Source organism: Metopolophium dirhodum, chromosome 5, assembly GCF_019925205.1.
Source record: "Metopolophium dirhodum isolate CAU chromosome 5, ASM1992520v1, whole genome shotgun sequence".
Taxonomy (NCBI): domain Eukaryota; kingdom Metazoa; phylum Arthropoda; class Insecta; order Hemiptera; family Aphididae; genus Metopolophium; species Metopolophium dirhodum.
Window position 1 is genome coordinate 34,964,774 of NC_083564.1, and position 20,064 is coordinate 34,984,837.

The 20,064-nt window shown below is 30.6% G+C and overlaps 2 protein-coding genes across 2 annotated transcripts in view; one reads left to right on the forward strand and one right to left on the reverse strand.

Moving 5' to 3' along the window:
* Window positions 1-1,473: 1,473 nt before the first annotated feature.
* Window positions 1,474-11,722, reverse strand: LOC132944359 (venom protease-like). The gene is made up of 7 exons (XM_061013660.1): window positions 11,515-11,722; window positions 11,357-11,397; window positions 11,140-11,243; window positions 3,115-3,432; window positions 2,573-2,817; window positions 1,882-2,042; window positions 1,474-1,808 (listed from the first exon to the last, which is right to left on the reverse strand). The coding sequence occupies exons 1-7, from the start codon at window positions 11,591-11,593 to the stop codon at window positions 1,641-1,643; spliced, it is 1,116 nt and encodes a 371-aa protein (XP_060869643.1). The 5' UTR covers window positions 11,594-11,722; the 3' UTR covers window positions 1,474-1,640.
* Window positions 11,723-16,694: 4,972 nt separating this feature from the next.
* Window positions 16,695-20,064, forward strand: part of LOC132944889 (alpha-1,6-mannosyl-glycoprotein 2-beta-N-acetylglucosaminyltransferase) — a 62,281-nt gene continuing 58,911 nt past the window's right edge. The window contains exon 1 of the mRNA XM_061014424.1: window positions 16,695-16,824. The gene's annotated coding sequence lies outside the window, so the exon portion shown is untranslated. The remainder of the gene's footprint in view (window positions 16,825-20,064) is intronic.

Sequence of the window (20,064 nt, forward strand, 5' to 3'; positions counted from 1 at the left end):
TTGTTGTGGTAATTGTTGTGTGTGATTAGCTTCGTTTTTCATATTTGATACTACGATCCTGCTTGCATGAAGTTTACTTGCATCAGCTACGCGTGAATGATCTGACGACACTTTAGATAGTAGTTTACATTGGTGTTCTGTGCGCCTTAAGTACATTGTGTTTTCAAGAGATTTTTCTTTTTGTAAATTTTCGATTTTTATTTTTATTTCTGAGTACGTATTCCATGTTAATGTAATATTATTTGCGCTTAAAAAATAATTATACACGTAATTTCGTAACACATGAGTACACGAATCACGGCTTAAGATTGAAATATAAAACTATCTTATTGTGACACGATAACTACACTAACCGTCGATTACTACTACACTGAAAATGTACTTGTCTACTAATCTACTATCTTAGATCTCTGCCCGTAGAAATCATTATCGAAATTTACATTATCTCGATATTATTGACATTCGCTTTTCTCTAGATTCGTCCAAACAGCAGCTTTCGCTAAACTTAGCTCGTGGGTTTTTTTTCGTTGTTTTGACGGGATACTATTGTTATTTCATATAATAAAACGAAAAAAATACATTTATAAACAAAACAATACAACGTATAAATCGTAAATAAATTGCAAATACATTTGAAAACGTATATAAGAAATAAAAATGGACAATCGAGGCTAAAATATGGAGTATAAATAATAATTATATTGCGTTTGTATTATGCAAATAAAATTATTTTGTGACATCCCTCCCCATGCCAAATTCCTGATCATGCCACTGATCAGGGCTATGTGTAAAATGTATTTTTCGGAACTATTTATAGTGGGTCTTAGGTTAGGACTTTGGGGTCACAGTAAATAGTTTTATTTAGTTTATCGGCGTAGATAACTTTTAATGTAAATATTCGACTGATCGTCTGAAAATGATGACAGCTAACTCAGACTTTTATAGATCACTTTCCTTATAACAACCTGCAAAAGTCTGAATTTCAAACCTACCAGCTGAAAGATGACAAATAAAAGGGGATATTTCCATCCAACAACTCCATCATTATGTATCTATATGCTGTCAGAGTTAATAACATCTGAACTAAAAATTGCGGCTATTTGACCTCAGATAACAGATTACAACGGATAAAATGTAGCCATTTTAAATGTATGAACCGTTTAGCATTAAATGTATTCAGAATTTGTGGAATGTTTATAAAGTCGAACGCGCATGTTTAATACAACAATAATTATAAGGTGTAGACTTATAAGATGTGGAGTACTGCAGTTATTAGTGTAAATAATATATTCACATTTCATAAAATATTAAAACTGCTTAGTTATTTAAACTTTTTTTGGTACATATTTCATGGTTAATTATAAATTGTAAGTTAAAAATTAAAAATGTATATCTACAATATTTCTAATGATAAAGCCGTTCATTAAAGTACTAATGCAGTAGCAAAAATTGCAGGATTAAAGATTTATTAAATCGTGGTAAATATCTACTAATAATTTATTTGAATTTAATAAAATATATAATCATTAGTTAAATAATTATTGTTTAGTTGTTTTGGTATACATATCATGGTTAATTATAGATTAAAAGTTAAAATTGTTTATAAATTTTGATAATATATTCCTATGGTTGGTCAGTCGTTAAATGACATCTTGTGCGTTCACAGCTATCCATTTGAGGTATGAAGTTACTTTTGTGTAAACGCCGGGGTATCCGACTTCTCCACAACTAATGCCCCAAGACACTACTCCAACATTTGTCCATTTTCCGTCGTGTCTTTTAACTAACAGCGGACCACCAGAATCGCCCTAAAAAAATTATAATTGTAATTAGGCAAGTACATTATTATAAGTATACAATTTAAAAAATATGTTTACGTACCTTACAGGAATCTTTGCCCCCTTCGTAAGAAGCAGCACAAAGATTTGTTTTGGATATTAGTTGAGAAAAAGCTGAAACACACTGGTCATGTTCCCATATTGGTATTGTCACTTCTTGGAGAACGTTACTGACTTGACTACCGTAAACTGTTTGGCCCCAACCTAAATAATAATTATAAAGTAAATTCATTAATACTGCAGCTGTAATCTATAGGCATCGTTAAATTATGTACGTCTCTTGGGGGACCTTCGTCTTTCAGAGTGGGTTACAAAAATGGTTTAAGTATTGTAGGAATATTATTTTATTTTAATTCATAGAATATTCCCACTGCTTAAAATAATAAAACTGCTATTACCGACCGATTATTTAGAAACTTAATAGCAGACGATATGGGTACATAATAGTTTAATATTAAAATAATATCATCTATTAGAAAATATATTTGTATAGGTACTAATAATAGCTTTTTTTTAAATGTATACAATAGGTAATATGGGGAGGGGGTGGTACAAGAATACAGGACTGGACGGCATGATAGAAGGGTCTAATGACCCTACATAATTCTAAGTGGTTTTTTTTTATTATTTTTTTTTTTTAAATGTTAAGGAGGTCCCTGGGCCAGTTCCGTTTAAGACGGCGGGGATAGTTACATACAATTTTAACCACAATTATTTTTAGGAACAATTCTCACCGGCCACGACAGCGTTTCTATTGTACACTTCCATGTTTGTTTTAGGCAAACAAATAGGTCGAATAAACGAATTGTAAATTGTAGGTCTGTTCAACTTCACTATGGCGATGTCATTGGCGTGCGTAGCATGATCATAGTCTGGATGTAATCTAATAGAATCTACTTTGTAGTCAATGTATTGTGTCTCATTGTCAGTGGTGAAATCATATTCACCAAGTCTAACAACAACATTTTCTTTAGTATATCTGAAAGATATAAATTCACTGTTAAATATGATACCGCGGCCACAATGCATTAATTAATTTTTTTAATGCACAAGGACCTGTATATAATATATAGTGATGCTCAATAGCATTTATACTCAATGTTTAGGTTAGGTAGTAAAATATTGAAAAGGTTTCTATCAACCAAATTATAGTTAGATTTGTATTATATACCCGTATTAGTTATTAAAATATGAAGACTATATAATGCCATGATTATAAGCAATATTTTATATAGCAATTGTGTTATTTATTGAATTTGTATGAACTTAGAAATACATTATAAAACAATGAGCAGCAGTCAACACGAATCGTCGATTAAGTAATACTCCACCGCAGAAATTCATATAGTTTGTTGTCTCTAAAAACACTGCCATCCATGGCCAATCATTGGCTTTAGTATTTTGCACATTTGAGGTGTTGGATAAAGACTTGGTATTTTGTCCACATTCCGGTTCTTCGTGTAATGGTTTAATAAGTTCTGGTGTTAGTATATCTAGAATTTTGTCAAAGTCTGATTCTTCGTCCTCATAAGTCAATCTTTTTTCTGTATTCAGTCGAATAATTTTATTGACAGGGCAGCAAAAGCCCATTGGTCTGGGTAAAAAAAAAAACGAGGAAGATTAGAAGAGTACATAAGAAGAGATGATAGTCATTATTTATGGAAACCATTTTTAATAAATAAATAGTATGTTATGTACTTCATTATAATGTATTTTCTATTAATTAGCTTTAAATTGTTTATAAACTACAAAAAGTCAATTAGATATTGAACTTTGAAAATCTGCCGTTTTAGTGTCCAACCCAGTCTAATATATTTTGTCATATTAGATTCTAAAAGAACCGATGAATGTATTGATTTTACAATGATGTGTGTTTTTTTTTTTATGTCTGTCATCACCTTTTAGGACAGTAAAAATGATTTTAACTAAAAAGGAAAATGAATCTCATTGGTACTTTGGGGGGTCAAAAGTAAAAATTTCCCAGTAGTTTTCAAAAGCACCGTGAGAAACAAAAAATATATATACATGAAATTTTCACTGGTTGTTCATATTTGCATTTTCTATACACAATACAATTTTAAAAATATTTTGATTTGTTTTGAATTGTTTAGGAACATTTTCAGTTTCCAATTTTATTAGTATTTTTTCTATGGATGTCAATAAGGTTGGGTAAAAAAAGCTTGAAAATTTAATACAAGGCTCCTACATATTCTATGTTGTTACAATGATATTTGAAAAATATTAAAAAACCTTAGTCACAGTTTTTATTTATAAGCATTTAAAGTTCAAATCTTGACAAAATACGGAAAAATCACAAAAATTAGCAAACTATTTTGAGTTGAGAATTCATAAAAAATTTTCTTTTTAAATCTAAGATTTGAAAATGTAATACAAGAAAGTCAAAATTAATTTTTATGAGCATTTGAAATTCATGTTTTTACAACATTTGATATTTACTCGATTACTCATGTAACGATTTTCTTATTTTGTTGTAATTAAAAAACGTATGACTGTAGATCCTTGAAAATTTCACTGAATGTTTATATAAGCATTTTCTATACACCATAAAATGTTGAAAATAATTTGACTCTTTTTGAGCTGTTTACGGACATTGTCAGTTTCCAATCTTTTTAGTTTTTTTTTCTATAAATATCAATAACATTTTATTTGTTGGGTAAAAAAGCGTGAAAATTTAATGCAAGGCTCCTGATATATTGTTATAATAGCAGTTGAAAAATATTAAAAATACATAGGAACAATTTTTTTCTATAAGCATTTAAATTCGAGTTTTGAAAAAATGTATCAAATTTAAAATTTTATAATTATTTTTTGGTTAAAAATTTATAAAATGTTCAACTTTTATAGGTAAGGATTGAAAATTTAAAACAAGGCTCCACGTAAACAGGTTATATATAAATTACTTTACTCACAATAATATCATCAAATATACTTGGTAATATCATAGGGTGACTGACCGTTTTCGCGTTTTTCTTATACAATGATAAATAATATTAATTAAAATAACTTGTAGAAATATGAAGATGCCAGGGAATTTAAGTAGGTATGCGTGTAACGTGTGATGTAGGAATAAGTACAATTAGATTCTTTGGAATGTGATAATGTGTATAATAACACCCGTTTAGTTTAGTGGGGCAGTGGGGCGGGTGTCTATGTATTTGAGAGCAATGATAAATTTATTAGGCGTATTGCATTCGAAAAACGATTCTGAGAAGATCTGTTGACTGTTAGCACGAGCATGAATTATCGATGTCTGATTACAAACTACAAGCATTTATTTTAATTTCATTTTTGTTCTCATTTTTCTGTAAGTAAAATAGATGGGTAGGTAGGTAGGTACCTATACTTGAATTACCTAGGTACTTCAAAGGGGAATTGCCCGTTAGCACCAAAAAAAATTAATTCGTTTTGGGTACAGTCTATTTGTGTCAAAATAAAAAAGGTATGTATTTTTTACATTAAGACTTGGTTTAATTATTATATTTTAAAGACACGTTATAGCACTTGTAAGTTGTAACTCATAATAAAGTTATTTTTATAAGCCTATAGATTTAAAAGTTTTGTATAATAATATATGTGTCAATGAATGATTATACTTAATATCACACAATCATATTATTATTATTGACACTTCGCGTAGACTCTATATTCATATTATTATCAATTATCATGTATTTATGTTCTATACGTGCTACAGAAATTTATTACATTTTCCACTATCGATAAAGGTCGTACCACCTATTTTTTTAGTTATGCCTATAATATAAATATATTATTGTACAACCTTCAAAAAGTGATTTCCTATAGTACAATTTGTACAAAAGATAGGTACCAAGTTTGGTTCGGATTAGGATATTACAACTAGAGTCAATAATTATGTAGAAAATATGGTATCGGTACATGCGCGTATACACGGGGGTTTAATGGTTCAAACCTAAACTGAAACGTTTTCAAACAATATTATTTTTCCACATGCAACTATTATATTATATGAAAATTATATTATTATTTTACCTATGTAAAATACAATTTTAAATTATTTTAAATATTATTTTGTATTAACTATTCGACTATATTGACGTTCGCACGTTCTACACAATGCATATTACCTATATTATTATTATTTACAATTCTTGTATGGTTAATATAACTGTCCATGTCGTATCCACCGGTTGCGTTATTTTATGATTTATTCAGCAGTTTTTGTCACCTTTAGTGTTTGATGTCTTAAATATTTCTTGGAACATATTTTAATATCCGTGTAGCGTTTATTATGCAGGTCTACTTTGTATACATTTTTTTTATTTATAATATATATTTTAACGATTTTTTAGTCGTTAAATCTGTAACAATTGATTATACACTCGACAAAACGAAAAAAAAAAGAAACAATATATTTTTGTTAACATCAAAATATGCTTATTAATTATAAACCAAAAATAATAAGAACATTTTTTAAACAATAATGTTCAAAAAAATTAGCACATTGGCTACAAATATAATATTTTTAACATAATAATATTATGATCATGATAATAAAAGAAAAAAATCGAAATTTACAGTAATATGTGAGCAATTTAACAATTTGAGATAATTTAATGAAATTTAAAGAAAAAAAGTATATACCTACGACGGACAGGAGACACAATAAACAAGGGGGGAGGGATGCGAGATGGCGAATTGGTGATGCGGAAATGCAATGTTGCTGGCCACTGGTCACCTCTGCACGTTCTCCGACCTGTCCCGCGGTACGACAAGTGTCACTGGCGCGTTTGCTCGGACGCTTGACGACCTTGCCCAGCCGGCCACGGGAGCGACCACGGTTGACGGCGACGGACGGCGACTAGTGCGCGATGTCGTGCGCGTCGACGGTCGACGGCGCGACGACTCGGCTGACGGACGGCGAAGACCAAGACACGGAGCGAGCGAAATGAGGTTTTGTGCTGCGGAACCGGCGGGGACGAGCGAAGAAACCGATGTGGGAATACCGCTGGGCGAAAAGGCGAGAGTCAGTGGACCACAACGCGATCCTTGACTCTCGGTAATTTTCGCCCTGGCGTTGTCCCTTTGGCCGCGTCTTCGTTCCGCCGCCGCGGTGAAGTCTCACGCCGCCAGACCCTGTGAAACAGTTAAGTTCCCGCGAGTCCAGCACCGTTGACGTCCCCGTGCTCCTGCACGCAAATCTCCATACCACTCACCCCGTGCCGAAGTCTCCGCCGCTACCGTCGTACCGAGTCGCCATCGCCGTCGTACCGGTCGGTGTACCGTCGGGGAGGAATCGTTGCCCGCGCTGGTACCTCTACTATAGCCGTCGTGTCGTCGCCGTCTTCCGTCGCCGCCGCTCCACGCGTGAACGTAACTGCAGTCGGGCGATCGCCGAGCCGCCAGAGGGTCTCGCGCGTCAACGACGACCGAGTGCGCTACGCCAGCGAACCCGTCGCGCCGCGGCTTGTCGGAGAACATGTGCGGGTGACTTACCACCGCGCACCGTCCGTGCTCTCTCTCGCATCCTCCCCCCCCCCCCATTCCTTCTCATCCAAAACGTCGTCGAGCGGTCCGCCCTCGGGAGTCGGAGTGGGATCGTCAGGCCCCGACTCCCGAGGACGGCGCGTCCCCACACGACGTCGTACAACTGATCGTCAAAAAAAAAAAGAGGTCCTCTTCTGCTTCCGAAATTTTCAAATTGTCGTCTTCCTGGACCGTGTTGTTGTTGCCGAGCGGTGCTGTCTCTGGGATCGGAGTAAGCTCCGACTCTGCAGCAGATGACAGCGCATCGCCGCTCGGCAATCCATCACTGGGCAAGGAGACAGACTCCTCGACGTTTTCGTTCTTAACTCTTTTCTATCTGCGCCTCCAAGAATCGGATTTTGTCCTTCAGGTTCCGACTCCGGGGTCTGATCGTCGCCACTTGCAGTAGTGGCGCCCGTATCAATGGCAGACAGAAGAAGAGTAACTAAACGCACGAGGTATTCGTCGTTTTCGTCAGCGTAAGTGCTTTCCATTTTGTTGACTACAATATCTTCTAAGATTTCGAGCAAATGGCGTTTACCGCGTCGCGGTTGTTGTTATAATAGTTAGTTGCCATCTTTTATTTTTTGAGTGAAGGCAATATAAACGTGTACGTTAGGATTGAATTGAGAATTGGTAGCTTAATACAAAATAATATTCCACCGCAGAGACTGATCCCCCGAGAAAATCTCCCAGGCGACGACGTGTATTACCAACTAGCCAGCTAATATGTTTATTTTTCTCGTCGGCTCGCAGCATTAGAAGAATTTCGAGCGCGTTAATTTTTCTAAAGACCATTATTATTAGGTACTAGGTAGGTAGGTATTGATATAATATTATTATACCTAATATTTTAACGAGGATAGTTTCTGATTACGATTTGTATATTTATTCTGTGACTAGATTTAAACTTTTAAGTGATCTTTTATATATTATGTTACGGGCAAAGTAGGAAACTGAGCATGGTCCAATTAGATTTGGAAACTGTAGGTTAAATATTGAATATATATTAAAAATCGTATAAAACATCTTACTGAGTACTTAAATAAACATAAAAAAAAAACTTGAAATAGATGCTTCAAATATTAGTTGCCTATTGATAGTTTTTAAATCTATTATTCAATATGGTACCTCCTACTGAAGAATTAATATTTTTTATCTTAAAGTGGTTTGACATGAATGAGATAATTGATGAATATTATTGATCATTATTAAATTATAGTTATTTTAATAGTTTAATTTAAATTAATTATTACTAAAAGGTAATATTAGACACATGTGATAGCATTATATTACTTTATTTATGATCACACACACAACTATTATGGCACTTAGAGTTACTAAGTCTCAATATTTTTACGACATTTGATATTCACTCGACTTCTCATGTAACGATTTTCTTATTTTGTTGTACTTAAAAACATATGCTTGTAGATACTTGAAACTTTCACTGAATGTTTATATTGGCCTATACACGATAAAATTTTGAAAATAATTTGACTCTTTTTGAGCTGTTTACAGACATTGTCGGTTTTCAATTTTTTTAGTTTTTTTTTCTATAAATATCAATAAAATGTTATTTGTTGGGTAAAAAAGCTTTTATAGCTAAGTATTGACAATTTAAAACAAGGTTCCATCTAAATAGGTTATCTAAATTACTTTATTCAGAATAATATCATCAAATATACCTAATTGGTAATATCATAGGTTGACTGACCGTTTTCGCTCAGAATCGTTTTTCTTATACAATGATACCATCACTGAATTGAAATTTAACATCATCCATTATAGTGACCCACTTGTAACCTACTGTACAGCAGAGCGACATTCACTTACCCACCTTTTTATAGTATTAAAGTTTGAGGTCACACGTCCTGTACGGTGATCTCGGAAGTCCGGGTGGACACATTCTTAATTAAAATAAATGAATTAGATATCAAGTCTCTCTGTTTAATAACGATTTATATAATATAGTTACATGGGTTAAATACGGGCATATACTAACGCAGTATAACGTGTTATATAATTACATTAAGACAGGAAAGAGTATAATTGATACACGGTAGGTAAGTAAAGTGCGGGTCAAGTCCATAATAATAAGTGACACCAACTTTATTATTCAGTGAGTCCAATGACGAGAAAAAAACCCAACCGATTATCGGTCCGACGGATACTCCACCCGTTATACGACATGCCTAGAGATAGCAAATGGAGCGATAGAGGGTGGTAGACCGAAAGGGAACTCTAAAGTTGATAATGGAAAGGGATGATAGAGTATCAGCAGAATCAATGAAATTCACCAATTGTTGTATACGCTGATCACTTCAGACGCACACGTATAAATGTAAAATGAACTAATAATACTATAAGCACTTTTATTGAACACGGAAGGCCAGCGTGGTAATCGAGTCACACGATCACCACCCACTGACCTTCTTTCTATCTTCACATATTACTTATAAATCAATTTTACTATAGAAGCACAATCGGTAATATCGATATTAAGTTTAACTTATAGTTACATTGTATAATTATTGACAATGCTTAAAAATATACTAATTGTTATTTTATTACATACTTGTTATCTTAACCTAATTTGTTGGAACGCATGTTTCTACGTTGTTACTTAGCTTATTGGATATTGTATGATTTGTTAGTTGACATGTTATTTTCTTTTTAAACTCTATTAACTTAAATATCCTTTATTTCTCAACTTTTACCCTAAATAAAATTATAACATTTTTGGTACTTCGATATCGTCCGACGCAATTAATGACGTAACTTTTTTTAATCCAGTAATATTTTTCTTTTTACCTGTGATTTCTGCCGCGATTGATCCATACCCAATGAGTGCAACAGAAAATCACCAATACTATTCATAAGAATATTTAACTAACGCAAAGTAACTGTATTTACGTCTGTGCATATTTTAAATGACTTTACAATTTAAATTATGTTATATTACATTGTCTAGATATAGGTAGGTAGTAATTTAAAAATGGCCACATGCAGGTGTCGATTTTACAATGATTAAACACGCATGGTTAATGATCTAAGTCTACCTATAATAAAATTGGGCCATTCATGCCTATGAAGCATTGCAAAATTGGTAATTAAATTAAAATCCCTACAACAACAATAACTTTTGTATAGGTGAATTTATAATGCCTCGAAAACAAGGATTCGTTTTACTCTAGGTACTTCTCTTCATAATTAAAAAACGAATTTAAGTTTATTAAATGATTGCAAAGCCGTAGAAATTACCTATTTTTATTTAAATTCATATTAATAATAATCAAAATTAAATGACAAAAAAAATTGAATTTTTAAATATTATAGTTTCTAAACATTATACCTACATTTAAAAATATTTTAGTTTTATATAGGTATAATTGTATAAATCATAAATAATATATTATTAAATACATTTCTTAAATGCACATATTTTTATTTAAATTATTAAATAAATATTTGTTTCACAAACTCTGAAATGCTTCGTAATTTTTATATATTTTCAAAAGTGTATAAAAATTATGTTTATATGATATTTATATGAATTCACAAATTTATATAATAAGTGTGTATTTTAAACAAAGAATACATTACAACTAAACAAATATATTACATTTTTAAACATGTACCTCTACCTACTACCTATATTTTGTATGTAATATATTTCCAAGTTTTGATGATTTATTTTACAGCAGGTAATGGTCCTTATATAATATTTATAATTTTAAATAAAGTTGAATTTTAATGTATTATAGGTACTCACAATTCATTTCCCAATTTACATTTTTGTTGATTTTGAGTTTCCAAATGTATATCACATTCGAACCTAGAAACACATTCTGTGTTTTGGCGGCATACTTGATCACCCTAAAATGATTAAAGTTGATCACACTATAGTCTATAAGTATATTGTTATATTGTATACAAATTAGCTAATAAGTTTAATTTAATCGTTATATCGATATTATTATAATCATTACCTGTTTCCTGTTCCTTTCGTATCTAGTCCGTACCAATTGACCTGATAATTATGACGATAACAATAAATTAATTAATCAACTATAAATTACAATGTACAGTTATTTTGAATTAATATTTTTAAATATTTATGTAATAATTGCAGCGCATAAAAAACTACCTGCAGTGGCGCGAAGACCAAAGACGAGCAATATACACAGTGGTAACAAGTAAACGTCAAATTTTTTTAATAATAACATTTTAAAACAATAACTTGTTCGTTGTTTTCATCCCAGGAACAAAGTGTTTCGTTAAGTACCTATATAGTTATAGCGTTGATAATGCGCGCTCTTCAAAACCGTAGGCACGAATGTGATGTCATTGGGACAATATAGCCATATAGGTAATAACGTAATAATTTGTTATTGGGATAGTAAAAATAAACGCGTTTAGTCAATCGTTCAAAATGTATCTGCCCACAACGTGACTTCAACACAACTTTTATCGTTTGATAATAATATGCTATTGCATACCACTGCAGTATAGATATGGACCATTAGGCTCATTAACTACTATCGTTAATCTGTTATAGAACTAACTTAATAAAAAATATACATTTATATTCAATTAAAAAAGTATTGATTAATGTATTCACACATAAAAATATAATTATAATTTAAAATTTAAAAATTTAAAATTACAGGCTTGAGGTTTCAATGGAAAATATACAACATTTTTATTTTTAATTCACACTAGATCATTTTTGATATAAATATACAATTGACTCGAGCGGATACTATTTTAAAAACTGAATAGGTAGAACCAGATGCGTAGTATGGATTAATGTAAGGGGTGAGGGTTTAAGTATAAATTTAACTATATTTTTTACAGTTTTCGTATATAAATAATACATTTATTAGTGGTGGAAAGGTAATGTGTGTGGGTACCCTATCTACGCCACTGGCCACTGAGTAGCATATCTTACGTCATCGTGAATAATAGAAAATGAGTTTTTCAAATTAATTCATGAATTCGACGAAAACACAACAGACACACTAGAAGTGCTTTTGTCGTTAAATAATATTGCCGTCGTATACTTTTATAAATTACAAATTTTAACCAGAGCGGTATACAATGGTAGCTGCAGTATACCAAACGATAAAAAAGGAAAAGCTTGGTCGGGAGGTATATTTTAAACGATCGATTTCGACCGGACCATCGCCGTGGCGTGGCATATAATATAATCAGTACACAATTTACATACAACATTTATTCCGTCGCAAGAACGTTTAAATTATTTATGCTCAAATCATTAGTTTATAATCATTTCGGCTGTAAAACAAATTAGGTACAGGTAATCATCGTGCAGATAATTTTAATGGATTCGGTAAGTTCTGCACAATATCACAAAAGTATAATTTATTTAATGATGTGCGATGGCAATGGCTATGTAACTATTTACTTGTTTAAATAATAGCATTGAGTATAATGATAATAGGTATAGTCGTATAGACCATAATTATTTTGGTTGGTCTTCACTGATCATTATCAACTCCGTGATGGTTTCGTAGCAGTGACCAAACATACATCATACATAATGACATTATGTTCGAAGTTTTGCATATTATGTACTGTTAAATTTAAATTCCTTAGTTTAAATATTGTAATTATAATATTCAATAAATAAATACATAATAATATATAGTAATATAAAAGTAGTACATCAAAATAATATTGCAGAGTCATTAAATTAAACCGAATAAAATGTAAAATGATGATATAACCCGAAACGACTGAAACAGTTTAATTCTTCCTTATTTATAGAATTAAAATAATTTAGATTTCATGGTAATGAATTTATTTACGAATTTACAGCTGACTAGTTGACAAAATAACTCAAAATAATGTCGTATTTTCAGAATAATTACTACACTATGCAGCTTGAAAGCTCAACTCTAAGGAGTTCGGAATATTCGTAATTTTAATATTAATAACTCAAAATTCTCTGACTAATTAATGTATTAATATGGTAATGACAATTACCAAAAATTAGGTTAGGTTGGTTAACCTAGCCTAACTTTTCTGCAACCTGAGATGGCGAGAGTTAAATAAAATACTAATCGTCATAAACTTAAAGGAATGTATGATGCATACACTCAAATTAGGTGTTTATATAGATGATACACTACAATTTATCGCATTTTTATTTTCACCAATTTTGATAGATTGAAATATTCCAAAATAAACTAGTTTCACATGTCTATGGAAAATTGATAAAGTACCTATAATGTAAACATGCGTAATACCTATAAATGTACAACAACACATAGGTACGTGCAATTGATTGTATTTATTTTTATTGAGACTATAAAAGACACGAAAATATATTATAAAAAGTAATCGATAGAATCCAACGAAACTAATAAATACAAGCACACACACACATACAACAAAACAGCACACAGGCACACAACTATTGGTATATACATTGTTAAAATTGTTAAAATATTAGTATACCGTTTCCAAAATGTGTTAAAGTGAAATTTTTATAGAAAGGAGATTTGGGACTTTCGCATCAATCAATAAAAAGTACCTAACCTATTATAATACACGATTTTCTATTTAATTCATTAACAATTTTTTTTTTTTTTATTTTAATAACATACACAAAATATGTATGTCGATTTCTGTACTCTAGTTCAGTACGAGACGTTGGTTAGTAGCACAGAGGAAAAGAATTGTGTGAAGGGCTGACGAAGGAAAAAAAAAATAACCTCTAGAGAAGTATTAATATACGCACACTGGTATTATACACAGCGTATAAAATACTTTTGGTTTTTATTGCGGCACTGCTGCCATAATAAGATGTCATTATGTTTGTGCTGCTCGCATGGCATACAACAATATGCAGTAAAAATCATAGAGGTACGGTATTTTAAACAACCCAGTCTTGTATGCGAAAAACATTATAATACGAGCTGATTTAAAACGGCAGAAATAACATTTTTATTTCAGTTTTAAAATTGGTATTTTATATTGTGAAGTCGATGTTTAAAATATTTAAATTTTCTTCAAAACGTTTTAAGCAAAGTATAAAAAAAAAACGTCCACAAGCTACGTCGGTATAAAGATTGCTTTTTTTTATAATATAGCTGTATATATATTAATACTAATATGTACCTATATAATAAACTTGTCCTTTGGGGTCTTTGAGCTCTTCATTAAAACCGTGATCAATACCGAAATGCAAAATAAAATAATTATGCATTAGAACGAACACCGTTTTTTTTTTTTTTTACTTTGTATACACCTTAAAAATATATTATATTTTCCTAAAAATAATAAACTCATTAATCTTTAAAAAAAAAAACTTAAAATAACACTAGAGTTGTATTTTCCTCTACGTCTTTGAGGCCCGACAATATACGTTTAATTAGGCCCCTATAAGGTAGCAAAAGGTCTGCACACACTCACGCGAACCTATACACACCTAGGCACCTAATATATGTATATTATCATAGGTATTATTATACCATGCGTGTGTATACGAGAAACGGTTCAAATAGCAATACGATGTTAGTCAAAGACATATATTTTTATAAAAAAACAACGGGTCGGCCAAACCATTGCATTCCTCAGCAAATATTATATTATATTATATTCTGTGGCAATGTGCAGACTAGGTATGATTACGATAAGTATTTACCTACATCTAGAATGTTATTTTAACACGCGGTATTCAGTAAATTCCTATTCTTATAGCGTGTATAGAGCGTGTGTGCTGCAGGTAGGTATAGCGAAGTTTAAAGAGGGCGTAGAACAACTTTTCGAATAGTTTTAGAAACTTTTACGCGGCCGACCACACGTCTATACAATTCGATATAATTTGTTGGATAAGAGTTGATAATATAGAACTAATTGGCCGTTTAGACCGGTAAATAAATCAAATTCACAGTTCAATCGAAGCGACTTCGTTTTTATTTTCCGCTGATTAGGCGGCGACTAATCAAAAATAATAAATATGTTTTCCAATTAGTTCACGGCTGCGTTACACCCAAATGACAAAATCGATGTAAGTATAGCTCACGAATCTTCGCGGACGACTTAACAGTGTTAAGACCAGTATAGCCGCAGTGGCGCAGCTAGGAAGGGTGAAAATCACCGTTGGGTACCTACTATATTATGTAAATATTATGTTATTCTTTGTCTTATTTTTAACTCATTAACATTATAACAGATAACACTGTATTTTATGATAACATGCGTACCTTATATAGATTTGTTTAAAAACAAATTTTGTGTATTATACATTATACATTTTGAAAACTAAATCTAAATGAAAGAATATTATAATAGTAAGTTGTAAATCGGACTGTAGTGTAAAATTAAGGGGATTCGATACCGTGATTTTCTGTTTTTGTCCAACACATGCGTGACATAGCATTTTAGACGTGTTTTTGTCTAACACACGCGTGACATAGTATTTTAGACGTGTTTTTGCCAAACATTCCAATTGATCTATTGATGCAATAAGAATTCTGAAAACAGATTTGAATTCGTCGTCAAGCCTACTTAAAAATTGACTTTCCCACATTTTTGATATTATCCCCCAAATTCCAAAAAACGTCATATTAAATAAGAGTATTTAAACATTTTTGTATTTCAATTTTTGGAGAAGCTAAAATCAAAAAATCAAAATTGTGGAAAAGTCGATTTCAAGTAGACTTGACGACGAATTCAAATCTGTTTTCAGAATTCTTATCACTTCATTAGATCAATTGATATGTTTGGCAAAGAATCCGTCTAAAACCCTATGTCACGCGTGTGTTAGACAAAAACAGAAAATCACGGTATGGAATCCCCTTAACTAGGTAAATACTTTATAGAAACTTATGTTTTTCTTGAAATATCAATGTGATTTAATATCAATATTAGTAAGTTCTACAAATTATAATTTTCAAACATTTTTAATGTTACATACAACTTTAGTTTATTTTAATAGTTTTTCACTAGATAATACCTAATTATATCCAATTATCATAATATACTTTCACATAGTTAGATTTTTTCATGTTTCTCACATTAAAACATGAATCAATAACAGTGAATAACGTACAAATTATTTTGTGATAGTAATATATTCCTGAAAATAATAAATTATTTACAGTGATAATAATACACTAATCAATTAAAACTTTTAAAAAAACCACTGTGTAAACTGTTAGATAAATTATTATACTTGTCTTGTTTTTATTATATTAGCTGCACACGTTAAAATTACGTCATATTTTATCGTAAATGTTATATTATATGTACATTAAATTTATCATTTAAATGTATAGTTAAAAAAAGTGAGTGTAACTCAAACAGCAGTTTTTAAAATTAATTAACCACAAAAGCATTATCAAGTACCTAAATGAAAATAATATCAAATAATATAACAGTAGCATACATTCATTCAAGATCAAAACTTCGCTCTACTATATTATAGGTAAGTAATCATATTTAAATGTATTTCATAGAATAAACATATTAATATGTCAGTGACGTATTTACCTAGGTACTACCTTATGTTTATATAATATTACGCAGACCATGGAATCAGTGTTAACCCCCATTTTCGTTTAATAATAGAGTTATTATATTGGAATTTTCAAGTATAGGTACGAAAGTACCTTATATAAGAGATGCCACATGCTGATAAAAACCTATTTTTTTGCTGTAAATTATGAAGCAGATGATATTTTTTTAAATGGGTATGTATAAAAATTCGAATCAGTAGTTTCCTAATTGTTCAATTTATATAACTAAGGATAATATATTAATATAGTATTTAAAAATGATTTTACAAAAATAAAAAATAGATATAATATTTAATCTTATTCCTAGGTACTTATTATCTCAGTTATAACCGTTTTATACGATTTAAATGTCTTAATTATTAAAAAAAGTTTAAAAAAATAATACGTATTAGGTACCTCATTTTTGGTTGTATTTATTAATTTCTTTTTTCTTTTTTCTATATTTCAATATTTTACTATACAATTATATTTTTTTTATGTTTTTGTAATCTAACATCGTCCCTCTTTGTGCTGATGCGCAACATATATTATAATATTATTATTATACTCGAAAAATAAAAAAAACACCGTACGACTGTCACAGTGTTGTGTACTCATGTGTGCCTAATAGTATATAATACTAAAAAATACAGTCAAAATGTTACACATGGTAACATGGATATTATAATGATAAGATAAAAGCAGACACGCAGAAATGAGTAAATTCTCGTTAATCGTGATAATATTAAACACAGTTATTTGTCAATAGTTAATATTGACCGTATTGTTATTGGACTTCGACAGTATTGTAGTAAACTAATACACTGATACACTAATTCAGGCGTTTGTATAATATAATATTGAATATTATTATAATTGTATGTACCTACGTAATTAGTACAATAATGTGACTTCAGGAATAGAAAATTAAAAAAAAATCACAAAATGAATAATACATTCAATAGAAAAATAACGTTCGGAACGTATTTTTCGTTGTACGATGTACCTATGTAAACAATATTATAATATTATATTGTTATTAGGAGATCTGAGATAGGTAATATACCCACCTATTACCGTCATGTACGATTTTTAGGTCGTACAAACCATGACCACAACTGCTGTATTGTATATTTTATAAAATATAATATGTATAATATACGTTTTATGTCACTTTTGATTTACCTGTATGGCTGTATACATTGGTTTTACGATCACAGATTTAAAATTTATGTCACTGCTAAATATTTTATTACTCGTTGTTCAACGTCATTTCAGAAAATCAAAACAATAATATTCATTGTGACTAAGACGATAATCGCGAAATTATTACACGAAACTCTATTATACTATGATTTTAATTGAATGGTTTACCTACATGCTACACATGTATTAAAATAAATACATTTTCGTGAAAGTTTAGATACATAATATAAATATTAAAATCGTCACATAATATAAAATGTTTAAAACGTATTTTTTGTTTCAAATATTAGACTACATAGGTACCAATTAACTTAATAATATGAAGTATGTCAAGTACGAGAAATAACAATTATTTATAATTGGTTACAAAATATTATCTACAATATTATTTCCATTGCGAATATGAACTTCGGGGATTTTCAAGTCACTATGGAATTATTTTATTTTCTTTTTGGTATCATCGTGATATTGTTAACTTTTGTTTCATATTGATGGACCATATATTTAATTTGATATCTTGAACTAAAATATTTTCTAAATGTTCGTTGTGTATAAATATTGAATTGTGAACAAACAGCAATAATAATAACATTAAATTTATTGTAAAGGTTATATAGATGGGTTGAGACGTTTAGTAGCACGTGGATATTTTGCGAGGTTTCTACCCCACAAAGAAATTTAATTTTGAACCATCAAACAATAATTTAAATTAAAATAAAATAATTTGTTACACAGTCTTTATAAAATAATAAAATAACAATATTATGCTGAACTACTAAATATCGATTCCTTTGAATAATGTAAAACCTACAAAATATTAAACTCACGAACCCAATAATGATAATCCGTCATATATATTATGTATGAATAATTGTTATCATTGATATCTGTAATATAAATTTTAAAAATTGTAATTCTATATAGGTAAGAAATACCTAAGTTTAGATGATTAATGTCCGGAAACTTTAATAATAATAATAAAAGTATTATGTATGCATGTGTCACTTCCAGTTTACATAACCATGCATCGACATTCTAATATAAAATGACTATTACAAACATTTCTTTCACCTCTACTACTACTATAGGTACCATTTACTACAACTATTATTACTATCGTAACTCCTTCCTTCTGTTCTCACCGCAATCTCACACAACACAATAATTATCATTCCAGTATAGGATTACCATCTTATAACATTATTATGCATCATTGTGCTTAACATTATGCACAAACGCACAATACGAAAACTATTTTCTATTATTTATCCGTAACCGAGTGTACCTATACAACACGCATAATACACATTGACATATTATGTTTATTGTTAAACTTCTGAAAGAAAAAATCTATATATTTTACCGTTGGTACTTTGCACTGCATTAATAATCAAAACGTAAATATACGTGCGACAAATGTCAATATAAGTATACACATTGTGTTATTATTCCGCGTGCCTAGTTATACGCGTGCAAAATGCACATAACTTATAAAATTGAATTTAAATCGTCGTCATAAATAATTTAAATTGTACCCATAAATAATTAATTAACAACACCAATTTTTACAGTGTCGAAAAACAAAATATTGCCCCGTTGGTTACGACGGTCCGCAAACGTTTAGGACGCAGTGGCGGCGGCTACGGACGATGTTTTAAAATGGAAAAACTGTAGAAATATTATATTTTTACGTCCGTCTATAGCATCGTCTCATTATTATTTTACATTTTACACTACAGTTCACCGGTTAGGTTCATGTGTTATAAATAAAGTGTGCACTGTGCACTAAAATACGTCGTCGTCGTAGTTCACCGCCTCAACGAGTCGACAGTTTTTTTTTTTTTTATATTTCACGCATATCATTTCACCTATGATCGTTGTCATAATCAATGGCAGTATGGCACGCATAGGTCAAACGTCGTTTGTTCAACTGTTAATCAATTTTACTATCCTATTGACCTATT

Coding starts and splice junctions, on each gene's coding strand:
- LOC132944359 (XM_061013660.1), bottom strand. CDS start 11,593: ATGTTATTATTAAAAAAATTTGACGTTTACTTGTTACCACTGTGTATA. Junction 3,433..11,139: donor TGTAAATTGGGAAATGAATT/GTGAGTACCTAT, acceptor TTTTTTACCCAG/ACCAATGGGCTTTTGCTGCC. Junction 2,043..2,572: donor TAGAAACGCTGTCGTGGCCG/GTGAGAATTGTT, acceptor ATTATTATTTAG/GTTGGGGCCAAACAGTTTAC.